This window comes from Oncorhynchus mykiss, chromosome 26, assembly GCF_013265735.2.
Source record: "Oncorhynchus mykiss isolate Arlee chromosome 26, USDA_OmykA_1.1, whole genome shotgun sequence".
In the NCBI taxonomy this organism is placed as follows: Eukaryota; Metazoa; Chordata; class Actinopteri; order Salmoniformes; family Salmonidae; genus Oncorhynchus; species Oncorhynchus mykiss.
The window spans coordinates 41,906,824-41,925,549 of record NC_048590.1 but is presented as its reverse complement, the minus strand read 5'-3'; the positions used below and the strand labels follow the sequence as shown (position 1 = coordinate 41,925,549).

The following is an 18,726-nucleotide window of genomic DNA, read 5'->3' as shown; positions in this document are numbered from 1 at the left end:
TAAACTACCTTCCATACTGGGTATTACCCACCCAAAGCTTGTGTTCTGTCTTTGCTCATGTTCCCAACATGCCTGTAGGATGAGACATTCTTACACTTTCCCACCACTCTCTCAATGTGTTCTGCCCATGTCAGTCTAGTGTCAAAGTATACCCCAAGGAACCTGAAGGCCCACACCCTCTCCAAGTTTCTCCCATACAACCTCAAGCATACCTCACCTTCTTCCAGGTAAAGAACACTGTCTGAGTTTTCTCTAGAGAACCTGAATCCCCACATTAATGGCCACCGATCTACCTCATCTATTGCTTTCTGTACCTTCCTGACTATGTATGGCACATTTCTGCAAGTAACGACCTCCCAATATCCGGCTGTACCTGAGAGTAAACATAATTGATCATGATTGAGAACAACAGAGGATTAATCACGTTCCCCTGTGGTGTACCATTATCCACCAGGTAGCTAGCTAGCTGCCTGATAGTGACTTTCTCACCCTCACCTGGATAGACCTTCCAAACAGGAAATCCTTTATTCAGTTGAACGTTATTCCTCCTACCCCATAATATCAAGCTTGATTAACACTCCCTGCTTCCACATCATATCATACGCCTTCTACACATCTTCTTCTTCTATGATATCATGGGGGCCGAAAACAAACGTTTAAAGTGCATGCTGCCAACTACTGGGCTGGAATGTACTATCAATCTTGATCTGCCCAATTCTGTAGTATCATGAAAATAACATTCAAAACCAAATAAATCCCTACCCTCTACCACACCCCCCCCCTCCCCCAAAAACAGTAACATCTGTTACCCGCATGATCTCTTTTGCCTTCTCCACAATAACCTTCAACCTAGCATTTGTGCTTTCCACAACCCGAGGCGTACTGACAACCTTAACAATAAAAGCTATGAAGTTAACTTTATTCATTTTCAGTGTCCTTTAACACCACACATTCATGAGCACAAGATTTCTAAACGGGCCTCGAAACCCTGCCAGGACCACCAGATGCACCAGCCCAACAATAGGTCCACTTACTACAGGTACATCCATGTAAACTCCATCAGTCTGACAGTAGGTCCACTTACTACAGGTACATCCATGTAAACTCCATCAGCCTGACAGTAGGTCCACTTACTACAGGTACATCCATGTAAACTCCATCAGCCTGACAGTAGGTCCACTTACTACAGGTACATCCATGTAAACTCCATCGGCCTGACAGTAGGTCAACTTACTACAGGTACATCTATGTAAACTCCATCAGCCTGACAGTAGGTCCACTTACTACAGGTACATCTATGTAAACTCCATCAGCCTGACAGTAGGTCCACTTACTACAGGTACATCCATGTAAACTCCATCGGCCCAACAATAGGTCCACTTACTACAGGTACATCCATGTAAACTCCATCGGTCTGACAGTAGGTCCACTTACTACAGGTACATCCATGTAAACTCCATCGGTCTGACAGTAGGTCCACTTACTACAGGTACATCCATGTAAACTCCATCGGCCTGACAGTAGGTCCACTTACTACAGGTACATCTATGTAAACTCCATCAGCCTGACAGTAGGTCCACTTACTACAGGTACATCTATGTAAACTCCATCAGCCTGACAGTAGGTCCACTTACTACAGGTACATCCATGTAAACTCCATCAGCCCAACAATAGGTCCACTTACTACAGGTACATCCATGTAAACTCCATCGGTCTGACAGTAGGTCCACTTACTACAGGTACATCCATGTAAACTCCATCGGTCTGACAGTAGGTCCACTTACTACAGATACATCCATGTAAACTCCATCAGTCTGACAGTAGGTCCACTTACTGCAGGTACATCCATGTAAACTCCATCAGCCTGACAGTAGGTCCACTTACTACAGGTACATCCATGTAAACTCCATCAGTCTGACAGTAGGTCCACTTACTACAGGTACATCCATGTAAACTACATCAGCCTGACAGTAGGTCCACTTACTACAGGTACATCCATGTAAACTCCATCAGCCTGACAGTAGGTCCACTTACTACAGGTACATCCATGTAAACTCCATCAGCCTGACAGTAGGTCCACTTACTACAGGTACATCCATGTAAACTCCATCAGTCTGACAGTAGGTCCACTTACTACAGGTACATCCATGTAAACTCCATCAGTCTGACAGTAGGTCCACTTACTACAGGTACATCCATGTAAACTCCATCAGTCTGACAGTAGGTCCACTTACTACAGGTACATCCATGTAAACTCCATCAGTCTGACAGTAGGTCCACTTACTACAGATACATCCATGTAAACTCCATCAGTCTGACAGTAGGTCCACTTACTACAGGTACATCCATGTAAACTCCATCAGCCTGACAGTAGGTCCACTTACTACAGGTACATCCATGTAAACTCCATCAGCCTGACAGTAGGTCCACTTACTACAGGTACATCCATGTAAACTACATCAGCCTGACAGTAGGTCCACTTACTACAGGTACATCCATGTAAACTCCATCAGCCTGACAGTAGGTCCACTTACTACAGGTACATCCATGTAAACTCCATCAGCCTGACAGTAGGTCCACTTACTACAGGTACATCCATGTAAACTCCATCAGTCTGACAGTAGGTCCACTTACTACAGGTACATCCATGTAAACTCCATCAGTCTGACAGTAGGTCCACTTACTACAGGTACATCCATGTAAACTCCATCAGTCTGACAGTAGGTCCACTTACTACAGGTACATCCATGTAAACTCCATCAGTCTGACAGTAGGTCCACTTACTACAGGTACATCCATGTAAGCTACATCAGCCTGACAGTAGGTCCACTTACTACAGGTACATCCATGTAAACTCCATCAGCCTGACAGTAGGTCCACTTACTACAGGTACATCCATGTAAACTCCATCAGCCTGACAGTAGGTCCACTTACTACAGGTACATCCATGTAAACTACATCAGCCTGACAGTAGGTCCACTTACTACAGGTACATCCATGTAAACTCCATCAGCCTGACAGTAGGTCCACTTACTACAGGTACATCCATGTAAACTCCATCAGCCTGACAGTAGGTCCACTTACTACAGGTACATCCATGTAAACTCCATCAGTCTGACAGTAGGTCCACTTACTACAGGTACATCCATGTAAACTCCATCAGTCTGACAGTAGGTCCACTTACTACAGGTACATCCATGTAAACTACATCAGCCTGACAGTAGGTCCACTTACTACAGGTACATCCATGTAAACTCCATCGGCCTGACAGTAGGTCCACTTACTACAGGTACATCCATGTAAACTCCATCAGCCTGACAGTAGGTCCACTTACTACAGGTACATCCATGTAAACTCCATCGGCCTGACAGTAGGTCCACTTACTACAGGTACATCCATGTAAACTCCATCAGTCTGACAGTAGGTCCACCTACTACAGGTACATCCATGTAAACTCCATCAGTCTGACAGTAGGTCCACTTACTACAGGTACATCCATGTAAACTACATCAGCCTGACAGTAGGTCCACTTACTACAGGTACATCAATGTAAACTCCATCGGCCTGACAGTAGGTCCACTTACTACAGGTACATCCATGTAAACTCCATCAGCCTGACAGTAGGTCCACTTACTACAGGTACATCCATGTAAACTCCATCGGCCTGACAGTAGGTCCACTTACTACAGGTACATCCATGTAAACTCCATCAGTCTGACAGTAGGTCCAACTACTACAGGTACATCCATGTAAACTCCATCAGTCCGCGCTGTAGTTCTACCAATCTGTTTTACGGCCTCTGCATATGATCCATCACGACTGATCCTAGATTAGATCAAATTTTATTTGTCATATGCGCAGAATACAACAGGTGTAGGTAGACCTTACAGTGAAATGCTTACTTACAAGCCCTTAACCAACGACGCAGTTTTTTAGAAAATACCTAAAAATTAAAAATCATTTTTAAAAAGAGGTAAGAATAACAAGTAATTAAAGAGCAGCAGTAAATAACAATAGCGGGGCTATATACAGGGGGTACAGGTACCGAGTCAATGTGTCAATGTGCGGGGGCACCGATGTCGAGGTAATTGAGATAATTATGTACATCAATCAATCAATCAATCAAATTTATTTTATATAGCCCTTCGTACATCAGCTGATATCTCAAAGTGCTGTACAGAAACCCAGCCTAAAACCCCAAACAGCAAGCAATGCAGGTGAAGAAGCACGGTGGCTAGGAAAAACTCCCTAGAAAGGCCAAAACCTAGGAAGAAACCTAGAGAGGAACCAGGCTATGTGGGGTGGCCAGTCCTCTTCTGGCTGTGCCGGGTGGAGATTATAACAAAACATGGTCAAGATGTTCAAATGTTCATAAATGACTAGCATGGTCGAATAATAATAAGGCAGAATAGTTGAAACTGGAGCAGCAGCACAGTCAGGTGGACTGGGGACAGCAAGGAGTCATCATGTCAGGTATTCCTGGGGCATGGTCCTAGGGCTCAGGTCCTCCGAGAGAGAGAAAGAAAGAGAGAATTAGAGAGAGCATATGTGGGATGGCCAGTCCTCTTCTGGCTGTGCCGGGTGGAGATTATAACAGAACATGGCCAAGATGTTCAAATGTTCATAAATGATCAGCATGGTCGAATAATAATAAGGCAGAACAGTTGAAACTGGAGCAGCAGCACAGCCAGGTGGACTGGGAACAGCAAGGAGTCATCATGTCAGGTAGTCCTGGGGCATGGTCCTAGGGCTCAGGTCCTCCGGGAGAGAATTAGAGAACGCACACTTAGATTCACACAGGACACCGAATAGGACAGGAGAAGTACTCCAGATATAACAAACTGACCCTAGCCCCCCGACACATAAACTACTGCAGCATAAATACTGGAGGCTGAGACATGTACATGCAGGTAGGGTTGTTAAAGTGGCTATGCATAGATAATAACAGAATAGTAGCAGCGTGTGGGGGGGTGCAAATAGTCTGGGTAGCCATTTGATTAGCTGTTCAGGAGTTTTATAGCTTGGGGGTAGAAGCTGTTTAGAAGCCTCTGGCTGGAGTCTTTGACAATGTTTAGGGCCTTCCTCTGACATCGCCTGGTATAGAAGTCCTGGATGGCAGCAAGCTTGGCCCCAGTGATGTACTGGGCCGTACGCACTACCCTCTGTAGTGCCTTGCGGTCGGAGGCCGAGCAGTTGCCATACCAGGCAGTGATGCAACCCGTCAGGATGCTCTCGATGGTGCAGCTGTAAAATCTTTTTGAGGATCTGAGGATCCACGCCAAAGGGGGAATAGGTTTTGTCGTGCCCTCTTCACGACTGTCTTGATGTGCTTGGACCATGTTAGTTTGTTGTTGATGTGGACGCCAAGAAACTTGAAGCTCTCAACCTGCTCCACTACAGCCCCATTGATGAGAATGGGGGTGTGCTCGGTTCCCTTTTTCATGTAGTCCACAAGCATCTCCTTTGTCTTGATCACACTGAGGGAGAGGTTGTCCTTGCACCACATGGTGAGGTCTCTGACCTCCTCCCTATAATCTGTACCATCGTTGTCGGTGATCAGGCCTACCACTGTTGTGTCATCAGAAAACTTAATGATGGTGTCGTGCCTGGCCGTGCAGTCATGAGTGAACAGGGAGCACAGGAGGGGACTGAGCACGCACCCGTGAGGGGCCCCCGTGTTGATGATCAATGTGTCGGATTTGTTGTTACCTACCCTTACCACTACCCTTACCACTTGCAAATAAATTCATTAAAAATCCTACAATGTGATTTTCTGTATTTTTTTTTTCATTTTGTCTGTCATAGTTGAAGTGTACCTATGATGCAAATTACAGGCCTCTCTCATCTTTTTAAGTGGGAGAACTTGCACAATTGGTGGCTGACTAAATACTTTTTTGCCCCATTGATGTCCCCCAATGATGTCACTCTTGCTGCTGGTGATTCTTTGATCCTCCTCTACGCAGACGACACCATTCTGTATACCTCTGGCCCTTCGTTGGACACTGTGTTAACTAACCTCCAGATGAGCTTCAATACCATACACCTCCTTCCGTGGCCACCAACTGCTTTTAAATGCAAGTAAAACTAAATGCATGCTCTTCAACCGATCGCTGCCCGCACCCGCCCGCCCGTCCAGCATCACTACTCTGGACAGTTCTGATTTAGAATATGTGGACAACTACAAATACCTAGGTGTCTGGTTAGACTGTAAACGTTCCTTCCAGACTCACATTAAACATCTCCAATCCAAAATTAAATCTAGAATCGGCTTCCTATTTCGCAACAAAGCATCCTTCACTCATGCTACCAAACATACCCTCGTAAAACTGACCGTCCTACCGATCCTCAATGATGTCATTTACAAAATAGCCTCCAACACTCTACTCAACAAACTTGATGCAGTCTATCACAGTGCCATCTGTTTCGTTACCAAAACCCCATATACTACCCACCACTGCGACCTGTATGCTCTCGTTGGCTGGCCCTCGCTTCATACTTGTCGCCAAACCCACTGGCTCCAGGTCATCTACAAGTCTCTGCTAGGTAAAGCCCCGCCTTATCTCAGCCCACTGGTCACCATAGCAGCACCCACCCATAGCATGCGCTCCAGCAGGTATATCTCACCGATCACCCCCAAAGCCAATTCTTCCTTTGACGGCCTCTCCTTCCAGTTCTCTGCTGCCAATGACTGGAACGAATTGCAAACATCTCTTAAGCTGGAGACTCTTACCTCCCTCACTAGCTTTAAGCACCAGCTGTCAGAGCAGCTCATAGATCACTGCACCTGTACTTAGCTCATCTGTAAATAGCCCATCCAATCTACCCCATACTGTATTTATTTATTTATTTGTCTTGCTCCTTTGCACCCCAGTATCTCAACGTGCACATTCACACTCTGCACATCCTACCATTCCAGTGTTTAATTGCTATATTGTAATTACTTCGGCACAATGGCCTATTTATTTCCTTACCTCTCTTATCCTACCTCATTTCCACATGCTGAATATAGATTTTTCTTCTGTATTATTGATTGTATGTATGTTTATTCCATGTGTAATTCTGTGTTGTTTTAGTTGTCGAACTGCTTTGCTTCATCTTGGCCAGGTCACAGTTGCAAATGAGAACTTGTTTTCAACTAGCCTACCTGGTTAAATAAAGGTGAAATAAAAAAAATGAAAAAAATGCAATGTAATTCTCGACGATTCGGCGCTTCCAACTTTTTGAGGAAGGCACTTTACTGTTTCAGAATGATAATGCCCCCATGCACAAAGCGAGGTCCATACATAAATGGTTTGTCGAGATCGCTGTGGAAGAACATGACTGGCCTGCACAGCTCCCTGACCTCAACCCCATTGAGCACCTTTGGGATGAATTGGAACACCGACTGCAATCCAGGCCTAATCGCCCAACATCAGTGCCCGACTTCACTAATGCTCTTGTGGCTAAATGGAAACAAATCCCTGTAGCAATGTTCCAACATCTAGAGTAGAGGCTGTTATAGCAGCAAACGGGGGACCAACTCCATATTAAAGCCCATGATTTTGGAATGAGATGTTCGATGAGCAGGTGTCCGCATACTTTTGGTCACGTAGTGTATACAAACAAAGTAAATGGCTCAGTAGAATAGAATAAACATGTTAGCATCAGTATAACACAGGAAGGCACAATTTTTGGGAAGGGGGTGGGGTGTTGGGGGTCAAGTGTTTAAATTGTGCAGCAGCCTAGGCTACTTAGCAATCATAATAAGAGTCTGGTAGCAGCAGCTGTGATGTGTGTGTAGCATTAAGCTAAGGACCCTGGGACTAAACACCTCCCTCTGCAACTGGACCCTGGACTTACTGACAGGCTGCCCCCAGGTGGTGAGAGTAGGTAGCAACACATCTGCCATGCTGATCCTCAACACCGGAGCCCCTCAGGGGTGCGTGCTCAGTCCCCTCCTGTACTCCCTGTTCACCCACGACTGGGTGGCCAGACGACAGGCCTGATCACGACAACGACGAGACAGCCTATAGGGAGGAGGTCAGAAACCTAGCCTGGTGGTGCCAGAATAACAACCTGTCCCTCACTGTAACCAAGACTAAGGAGTTGATTGGGGACTACAGGAAAAGGAGGACCGAGCATGCTCCCAATCTCATCGACGGGCTGTAGTGGTGCAGGTTGTGAGCTTCAAGTTCCTTGGTGTCCACATCACCAACAAACTAGAATGGTCCAAACACACCAAGACAGTCGTGAGGAGGGCATGACAAAGCATATTCCCCCTTAGGAAACTGAAAGATTTTCAATGGGTCTTCAGATCCTCAAAAGGTTCTACAGCTGCAACATTGAGAGCATTCTGCCTGGTTGCATCACTGCCTGGTACGACAACTGCTCAGCCTTCTATCGCAAGGCACTACAGAGGGTAGTGCGTATGGCCCAGTACATCACTGGGGCTAAGCTGCCTGCCATCCAGGACCTCTACAGGCGGTGTCAGTCAAAGGCCCTAAAAATGGTCAAAGACTCCAGCCACCCCAGTCATAGACTGTTCTCTCTACCGGAACGCTAAGTCTAGGACCAAAAGGCTTCTCAACAGTTTTTACCCCCAAGCCATAAGACTCCTGAACAGGTAACTCTACTGTTATTTTTCACTGTTGTTGTTATTTCTTTCCTTATCTATTGTTCACCTAATACCTTTAAACAAAAACTTAAATTGCACTGTTGGTTAGGGCCTGTAAGTTAGCATTTCACTGTAAGGTGAAACACCTGTTGTATTCGGCGCACGTGACAAATAAACTTTCATTTGATTTAATGTGTGTGTTTGTGGATGTCTGTGTGGGTGTGTGTTAAGGTGCAGAGAATCAGAGCAGATCCAGTTCAAGTGTTCAGCAGTCTGACGGCTTGTAGACAGAAATGGTCTAAACCTGTTGGTATCGGACCCCTTGTTCCGATATAGTCTGCCAGACAGGAGTAGCCTAACACAGAACCCAAACTGGCTGCGCGCGTGCGCCATCGTGCATAAATGTATCGACCTGTCCCCAAAAGAGATGACTAGAAACGATTAGGTTGACCATTTAATGTGTGGATTAATTGTCGGAGTAGAGGACCTTGTGCATTTCAGGTAAAATAACAACTCAATGTTTAAATCCCAGGACAAACTAGCTAGCAACAGCAAGCTAGCTAAATAGGACAAATTAGCTAGCGAGTGCTAGCTAAATTGCCATACATGTTTAATGCTTTTTGACCTGTCCCCAAATTGATCTAATTGGTTCAGAGTTTGTTTTTATATTTTAACCTGCAAGTCGTGATCGCGTTTGGTTTTGGGGGACAAAATAAATGTATGCATGATGGCGCACTCGCAGCCTTTGGGTTCCGTGGCCTTGGCAACGCAGACGCTCGTTGACGCACGAGTAGTGTGGGTGCAATAATTGAATAACATAGATTTCTACATTTATTTTGCAACACTGACCACACTGCAAAATACATTTAGAAATCCATGTTATTCAACCCACACTGCTCACGAGCGCCAACGAGGAAGTCCTGCCTCTCCCATCTCTTCCTTGGTTTATAGAAGCAGGTATTCACATGCCATCTCCTCATTGGTTAACACCCACGTGGGTGACTGAAGACGAACTAGGTCAGTGGCGGTAATGCACCTAATTTATGGAAGTTGCCAATCGCAATATTAAGGATGGGGTGAGGAAAAAGGATGCACTGATTTATGAACCGGGGCACAAAATGAACGCTCCCTCTGACTCCGCCTACCACTAGCATGCTTTTGCGGCACAGTCGATAGCTGTTTCATTACAATATTCCAGCATACCGCTAGTGCTGTTCGAGTTAGGTTATAGATTTCCAGGACTAAAATTCGTTTTCAGCTGTAACTAATTAATCAAGATGAATTTCCGCAGGTGAGTCTTCTGCTTGTTCGTCGATGTATGTGGCATCAATTCTGACCGATATCTACTGTTTAGTCAAGGTTAAGTATACATTTTCTGCGAGTTTGCTCTCTCAGGCAAGCTAGCTAGCAAAGTCAACGCTAGCTACCTTCTCGGCCTGTAGCTAGTTAACCTGGCTACGTCGCGGTTTTTTTTTTTATTGACCGGCGTCTGTGATAACCTACATTAACGTTAAAGCTGACTACATAGGTCACTAGTTATAATATCTATGTAACGTTAGCTAATTTGACCATGATGAAGTAACGTTAACGTCAGATAAGTTCAATACGAAGCCAGAGACCAAATGAGCTTGAAACGATCAGAGCCATCTATTAACAGTTAACTTTAGTTATATGGCTCTGGTTATGAAGTTTCAAACAGGTCTGATGACCGTTTATATTAATAACATATCTTAACAGTCTCTTGGTTATGAAAGTTTGTCGATAACAAGTTGTCAATTTATTTTTAGTTGTCTGAGTGTTGCAGTCATCTGGTTCCTGTCTTCCAGCCAGTCGAACTCCGGTTGGTTTTTAATTAAATAAATCAAATTTTGTCACATGCGCCGAATACAACAGGTGTGCAGACCTTACAGTGAAATGCTTATTTACAATGCGGTTGTTAGAAACGTAAGTGTGAAGTAAAAAATGTATAAGAAATAAAAAATAAATCATTAAAGAGCAGCAGTAAAATAACAGTGGTGAGGCTATATACAGGGGGTACCATAGGGACGGTACGAGGTTTCCTCCAGGTGTGACGCTTTGCTTTCAGACTAGAGATCAATCTTGGTTTCATCAGACCAGAGATTTTTGTTTCTCATGGTCAGAGTCCTTTAGGTGCCTTTTTGCCAAACCAAGTGGGCTGTCATGTGCCTTTTACTGAGGAGTAGCTTCCCTTTGGTCACTCTACCATAAAGGCCTGATTGGTGGAGTGCTGCAGAGATGGTTGTCCTTTTAGAAAGTTCTCCCATATCCACAGAGGAACTCTGGAGCTCGGTCAGGGTGACCATCAGGTGCTTGGTCACCTCCCTGACCAAGGCCCTTCTCCCCCGATTGCTAAGTTTGGCTGGGCAGCCAGCTCTAGGAAGAGTCTGGGTGGCCAGCTCAAACTTTGTCTAAGAATGGAGGCCACTGTGTTCTTCTGGGCCCCCGAGTGGCGCAGGTGTCACTACAGTCCCCGTTTCAAATCCAGGCTGAATCACATCCGATTGGGAGTCCCATAGGGCGGCACACAATTGGCCCAGTGTCATCCAAGTTTGGCCGGGGTAGGCCTTTATTGTAAATTATTCACGTTTATTTACAATGATGGCCAAACCCTTCCCTAACCCGGACGACGCTGGGCCAATTGTGCGCCGCCCTATGGGACTCCCGGTCACGGTTGGTTGTGATACAGCCTGGAATTGACTCCTCTAGCACTGCGATGCAGTGTCTTAAACACTGTGCCACTCGGTCTCGAATTAGCCTACACTATAATTCATTAAACTGGACTGGATTATTTTATCACACCTGCATTGCAATCCAATGCATGCATGATTTCTGCAATACACTAATATATATATTGCAGCGCTGTCATTTTTGGGGGGCTGTGCTAGAGAAGGCTATATCTGTCTGCTAATACAGGACTAGTGAGTCCAATTAACTAATTTTGTGAAATTCTGATATTAATATTCAGACTTTTCAGGGGGTGCTGCAGCACCCTCAGCACTCCTACTTCCTGTGGCCATGGTCTTAGAGAAAAACAAGCCACATGTACATGTTTGTGAGTCTCACCTTTCCACAGAGGGGTATCCCAAACTGTTTGGACGATACAGACAGAAGTTGGCAGAGTCCCCCAAGATGCTTGTCGGGGTCGTAGAGCAGAATGGAGAACACCACCGCTACAGACAATTTTATGTGTCTAACTTTCTCATCATTATTCATGATTCATTCAAGACTATCCATAATCATGGTAGCATCCACATTCATTTAGAAGTGATTAGAAACATTCTATTTTTATTTACAATAAAAATGACACAATACATTATTTACTGTTCATTTCTGTTGGCCACAAAATAATGCATCCAAAAGGTTTGTAAAGTAACAAGTTTGATGTCATCATTACGTGCCAGGTTTATGACACCAAATACTACACGTTTGACTAATTGAATACACATTTCAGTGAATTTGTCCCAATACTTTTGGTCCCCTCAAATGGGGGGGCACTATGTACAAAAAGTGCTGTAATTCAGTTCACCCGATATGAGGGAAAAACGCTGAGTCTGTACCTTTAACCTCCCAATACTTTTGGAGATCACTGTACAATGCGGAGTAGGCACAGGCCTAGTGTTCTTTTTTTTTTTTTATGTATTCATACACAGTGCAGACTGGACCGAGGTCCCCGACCGGTTCGGTATGAGTACTGTACCGTTACACTCCTATTGTAAGTTGGAGACATCGAAGCATGTTTGTTTTCTGCTGGTGGCTGGTAAAGTTTGCCTTTCTGACCAACTTCATTATAATTAGCTGAGTGGAATTGAAGGTGTGAAACGCTCTATCCTTAATTGCAATACTGGTTTGGAAACCAGTAATCAACATAATTATCATCCTAAATGACTTTACAAATAGAAGATATACACTTTTACTGTTGTGCTTTACCATATATTTCAGTATTTGTTTTTGGTGGGACATAGTTTGAGTGGACGTTTATTTTCTGTTCCTTCCCATGTTTCCATTTGCTCAGAAAGTGATGAAGTTTGGGGAAAATGTGCAGTGCAAAACATCTCTGTTGGAATCTGTGTTAAAATGGTGCACAGTACTACATATATCTTCTGTACAATTGATATAAGGGTATTTTGAGCTTTCCAAAACCATATTATATATGATTAACGGTTAGACAGTGTCGGGATTGTTGTACACAATCCCAGCATCTTTTATGAATTATAAAAAAAGAATCCTGTCAGACACCTTTTAATACAATTCATAACAATACTGCTTTACATGACTTCTGTTTATGTAATTACTTGCCTTGTTGGCTGAGAGAAAGTGTATATAAATAGCACTAGCATCTTGAAAGAGAGCCTCGGGAGCAACATTATAATGTTAAATAACTTTTGCTGTGGCGGTAAAAATAACAAGGGTGTTTTTCTCTCATTTTTACAGTGCTACACTCAGGTATACGTTATCTTAGTGTAACCAGAGGAGGGTCCGTAACTATACCAATAACTGATGGCCAATGTCCTGAGTCGGACTTCGGATTATGCACAGAGAGGAAAGGCCCAGTGGTCACTTATGAGAACAACGTGATCACCGAGGGGCCAAATTATCTGGGCAGGATCCAGCTGATAAACGACTCCAATGGCTGTACTGTTGTAATTCACAATGTAACCAAAGAAGATACAGAGACAGTTTATTATTCAGACGGTGGTCTTCCAGGTCAACTGAGAATTGTACTTGAAATGACAAGTAAGAAGCCTCTTTTTTTGCATTAAAAAGCTTCAGTGAAAAGTGTGACGGAGCGGTTTCTAAAGCTCCACTGTTGCTTAGCTGTACTGAAGGGATGAAATATCAGTTATAAAGCGGTTATTGTAAACATTGCAGCACTATTTATCACAAATTCATGAAGCTTTTTCTTATGGTATATTTTCAGACATGACTGAGAGTTCAACCACTACAGCAGCCCCACAACCATCTACAACCACACGAGGAGGTATTATTGTCACCTGATCTTTAACCTGGAAGAAGATAATGCAGGGTTTCCCAAACTTCAACCGGGGGACCCCAGGGGATACACATGTTGGTGTTATTTTTTCCCGAGCACTACATAGCTAATTTAAAATAATCTACTTTCATCAAGCTTATTTAAATAAGCTGTGTAGTGCTACGTCAAAAAACAAAACGTACACCCCTTGGGGTCCCCATGACCAAGTTTGGGAAACGCTGAGATTAAGAACCATCTTCGTACTGCAGAAATAATTGTTATTCAAGCATGACAACAGTGTATTTTGCTTGTGATATATTTTCAGGTAGCACTGAGAGTCTGACCACCACAGCAGCCCCACAACAATCTTCAACCACACCAGGTATAATCATCGTCTGATCTTTAAGTTTAAGTAGATTGTGAGTTGTGCAGTAATAGCAGAACTCTGTTCAAATAGTATAACAAATCTACCAAGCACTTAATGAGCTTGTGTGTTGCAGTAGAACCAACAGAACTGTACCAAAAGTGAAAACCCTACCGATCTGTCTTTTTGAAAAGCCACATTTTCACCTCGCATAGACAGCTGTGTTGTGAACTGACACACAGCAACATTCTAAATGAGGGAAAGGGGATATCTAGTCAGTTGTACAACTGAATGCCTTCAACTGAAATGTGTCTTCCTCATTTAACCCAACCCCTCTGAATCAGAGAGATAACGGGATCCCTGTTTGTATTTGAAATCAAATACATTCCAAGTTATTTTGGGATCTGTCATGTAGAACTAGAAAGTAAAGTTGTCTAACTCGATGTCATGATCACCTCTGATCAGGAGCTAGAAGTGAGTCAGATCTGGTTTATGTGCCAATATGTTTTGGAATGTGAATGGTTGTGTATTTACCCCCATCTGGCTCCTCTGGCCATAAATATATTTAGTTTGACAGTCAAGATACTTTTCAACTTTTTTGGCTTCTCTGCCTTTTGGCTAAGATCAAGTGTAGTATCTCTTAAAAATCTGTTCCTGTCAGTTTAATATCTGCTACGTCCCTTATCTGGGGACCATATATGAAATTGTATTTTGGAACGGGGAGATGGAGTAGGGGCTTGCTCTGTCCTCTGCACGCATCAACCTAGTAATGCAGGCTCTCCAGGAAGGGTGCACCTCTCTGGCTGCAGCTACCTGTCCAACCTGTATATGTATGCGTGTCTTTCGGAGGGGTTGGGTTAAAATGGTCAAATTTCAACTGCAGGGTAGGGTTGCATGTATATTGCTTTTCCCGCCGGTAGTAGTGCATAATAATAATAATAATAATAATAATAATAATAATAATAATAATAATAATAATAATAATAATAATAATAATAATAATAATAATAATAATAAAATCCAATATGAAGATTTTCCTGTACTCGTTCGATCAAACGTCTCTCAACGCTTGACATTTTTTATACAAATCAGTAGGAAATATCCTTTCAGGAAGTTTTGTTTGTGTCTCTTTGGTGTAGGCCAACGTTTGTATCATGTGCGTTTCTGTTCAAATGCGTCTGACCGGAGCGGGAGAGTAAAGCGTAATCATAATCCAGACGCTGAGACGTCGTCCTGCGTCCCATTGTGACATACAGTGCCTTGCGAAAGTATTCGGCCCACTTGAACTTTGCGACCTTTTGCCACATTTCATGCTTCAAACATAAAGATATAAAACTGTATTTTTTTGTGAAGAATCAACAACAAGTGGGACACAATCATGAAGTGGAACGACATTTATTGGATATTTCAAACTTTTTTAACAAATCAAAAACTGAAAAATTGGGCGTGCAAAATTATTCAGCCCCTTTACTTTCAGTGCAGCAAACACTCTCCAGAAGTTCAGTGAGGATCTCTGAATGATCCAATGTTGACCTAAATGACTAATGATGATAAATACAATCCACCTGTGTGTAATCAAGTCTCCGTATAAATGCACCTGCACTGTGATAGTCTCAGAGGTCCGTTAAAAGCGCAGAGAGCATCATGAAGAACAAGGAACACACCAGGCGGGTCCGAGATACTGTTGTGAAGAAGTTTAAAGCCGGATTTGGATACAAAAAGATTTCCCAAGCTTTAAACATCCCAAGGAGCACTGAGCAAGCGATAATATTGAAATGGAAGGAGTATCAGACCACTGCAAATCTACCAAGACCTGGCCGTCCCTCTAAACTTTCAGCTCATACAAGGAGAAGACTGATCAGAGATGCAGCCAAGAGGCCCATGATCACTCTGGATGAACTGCAGAGATCTACAGCTGAGGTGGGAGACTCTGTCCATAGGACAACAATCAGTCGTATATTGCACAAATCTGGCCTTTATGGAAGAGTGGCAAGAAGAAAGACATTTCTTAAAGATATCCATAAAAAGTGTAGTTTAAAGTTTGCCACAAGCCGCCTGGGAGACACACCAAACATGTGGAAGAAGGTGCTCTGGTCAGATGAAACCAAAATTGAACTTTTTGGCAACAATGCAAAACGTTATGTTTGGCGTAAAAGCAACACAGCTCATCACCCTGAACACACCATCCCCACTGTCAAACATGGTGGTGGCAGCATCATGGTTTGGGCCTGCTTTTCTTCAGCAGGGACAGGGAAGATGGTTAAAATTGATGGGAAGATGGATGGAGCCAAATACAGGACCATTCTGGAAGAAAACCTGATGGAGTCTGCAAAAGACCTGAGACTGGGATGGAGATTTGTCTTCCAACAAGACAATGATCCAAAACATAAAGCAAAATCTACAATGGAATGGTTCAAAAATAAACATATCCAGGTGTTAGAATGGCCAAGTCAAAGTCCAGACCTGAATCCAATCGAATCTGTGGAAAGAACTGAAAACTGCTGTTCACAAATGCTCTCCATCCAACCTCACTGAGCTCGAGCTGTTTTGCAAGGAGGAATGGGAAAAAAATTCAGTCTCTCGATGTGCAAAACTGATAGACATACCCCAAGCGACTTACAGCTGTAATCGCAGCAAAAGGTGGCGCTACAAAGTATTAACTTAAGGGGGCTGAATAATTTTGCACGCCCAATTTTTCAGTTTTTGATTTGTTAAAAAAGTTTGAAATATCCAATAAATGTCCCACTTGTTGTTGATTCTTCACAAAAAATACAGTTTTATATATTTTTGTTTTGAAGCCTGAAATGTGGCAAAAGGTCGCAAAGTTCAAGGGGGCCGAATACTTTCGCAAGGCACTGTAGCTACGCAATTCTGAGACTCATCTCCCAGTATGCATCCTCTATTAATTTAAATGTTTAGACAGTTATAGAAATTGCTTGAATTCGATCCCAATGCTCCAATATTTTAGAACACTGCTGTGCGTACATGTTTGATACTCTGATAGACCCTTAAGTGCTGAAGCAGGGTCAGTGCAGCAGCATGATATTAAATGTTGAGACTATACATTAGCGGTTGGATGTCAAATTGTAAACATTAGGCCTAGCTAGATAGATCAAAAGTTAGCTCGCTAGTTAACTATGTATTAATTAATAATAATTTATTACATTTCTTTAACACTTTCCATAGAATTTCAAAGTGCTTAAAGAGCAACAAAACAAACAAGCAAAGGTCAAGTCTTTCAAAGCTGCATCCTCCAAAGATGGAGTGTCAGTTCATGGCTTGAGCGACGGGAGCGAGACAGAGGATGGTAGATAACGATAAGGGAGTCTGCTGTCTGCTGAAGTTCTTGTAGATGGCAAGTCTGGGAACCAGCCTGAGTCGTATAGCCTTCTCCTCTTCCACTCTGTAGCACCCACTTGGGTGATGCCTCAGCAGCTCTGCGCACCAGACATCTCACCACAGTAAGTTCAGAATAGTAGCCAGTCGTCCACTCTACGAGCCCTCTGCCTTAGCTCTGCTGGGTTCCACTGTCTCATTCCTCTCACACTTCAGCCACCAACTAAAATGATGTTCTCAAAAGAAACAAAAAAGATTGTACTGTGTCCAGATGCATTTTTCTAACAAAAACACTAGTCAGCTAGCTAGCCAGCCTAAGTGTTAACCTGTCAGTTAATTTGCAAATCCGGGGCTCAAACCCCCAGATATATGCAAAAAAAAACACAATGTTATCAAAAATGAATAATTCAAAACAACTATGTACAAATTTATGGGAGCTCTGTTCTTAGGCCGCTACTGGGAGACGACATGGCAACTATAGAACATGTCCTAAACACCTTTCCAGCGCTGCAGGTGCACTACGTTTGTAGAAGTGTAATTTTGGTGTCATTTGCGCAAGTTTTGGACCACATGAAAGCTGCTGAGATTGCATTCTTTCCTACAATAATTCAGAGAACGTTAGCAATATAGAACGCCTGGAAATGTATACATTTATGTCAATATATCTCCCCTGAAACCTGAATGCATACGCTACTCTAAGATATTAATCCCATTACCTTGCTTCAATTTTAAATGTGGGAATTAGGCCTTTTTAAAAATGTTTTTTGTAATTGTTTCAATATTTTATATCAATACTTTAGCACACCAGATTCTACTGCTCAATAGGACTTTGAAAAGCAGAAATGGGTGTTTGAGCAGGGCTGTAACAAAAGCCTGCATACCCATTAGATGGAATGTTAGCCACATGTTTTCTACAGTACATTGACTTTTTTCACCATATTGCATATCTAATACTACAAGTATTATCAAAGTCAATGTTAGTTTTGTAGTAGTGCTATCAAGTAATTTCCTGTCGTGAGAAATCATTACATCACATGGGTTTACTTGTATGGCAGTTTGCGTTCATTAATATGTTAGTACTAGAACCAGGAAATAATCTAGTACTAGAACGGTTCTTTTTTTTTCTGTCTCTCCAGGTCTACTTGTGGAACATCTTGCTGGGCTGGTACCAGTAGGGGGGCTGGTGGTGGTGGTGGTGGTATGCATCAGCATATGTAAAAACAAAAAGTTGAAGGAAGAACCTCCCTTGGCCGAGCTCCAAGTTCTAAATCAAAACACATCAATGGACACAGCAGAACAATGAAAATGATATCTCGTTAGACAATCTGGACCCTCTCTTTCTAAAACTATCCTCCGCCATTGTTGCAACCCCTATTACCAGCCTGTTCAACCTCTCTTTTGTATCGTCCAAGATCCCTAAAGATTAGAAAGCTGCCGCGGTCA

General features: G+C 43.2%; 1 protein-coding gene and 1 pseudogene across 3 annotated transcripts; both read left to right on the top strand.

Annotated features, from left to right (window-relative positions):
• The first annotated feature begins 9,018 nt into the window (after positions 1-9,018).
• LOC118936287 lies at positions 9,019-18,726 on the top strand. Of its 3 annotated transcripts, XM_036964385.1 has the most exons (6): positions 9,626-9,884; positions 10,381-10,433; positions 13,046-13,348; positions 13,533-13,592; positions 13,909-13,965; positions 18,420-18,726. In XM_036964385.1, the coding sequence occupies exons 1-6, from the start codon at positions 9,871-9,873 to the stop codon at positions 18,584-18,586; spliced, it is 654 nt and encodes a 217-aa protein (XP_036820280.1). In that variant the 5' UTR covers positions 9,626-9,870; the 3' UTR covers positions 18,587-18,726. The 3 variants fall into 3 exon arrangements, 1 of the variants encoding a protein (XP_036820280.1); XR_005039889.1 differs by lacking the exons at positions 9,626-9,884; positions 10,381-10,433 and adding an exon at positions 9,019-9,094; XR_005039888.1 differs by lacking the exon at positions 10,381-10,433 and having other exon boundaries at positions 9,637-9,884.
• Positions 14,546-14,747, top strand: LOC118944569 (annotated as a pseudogene).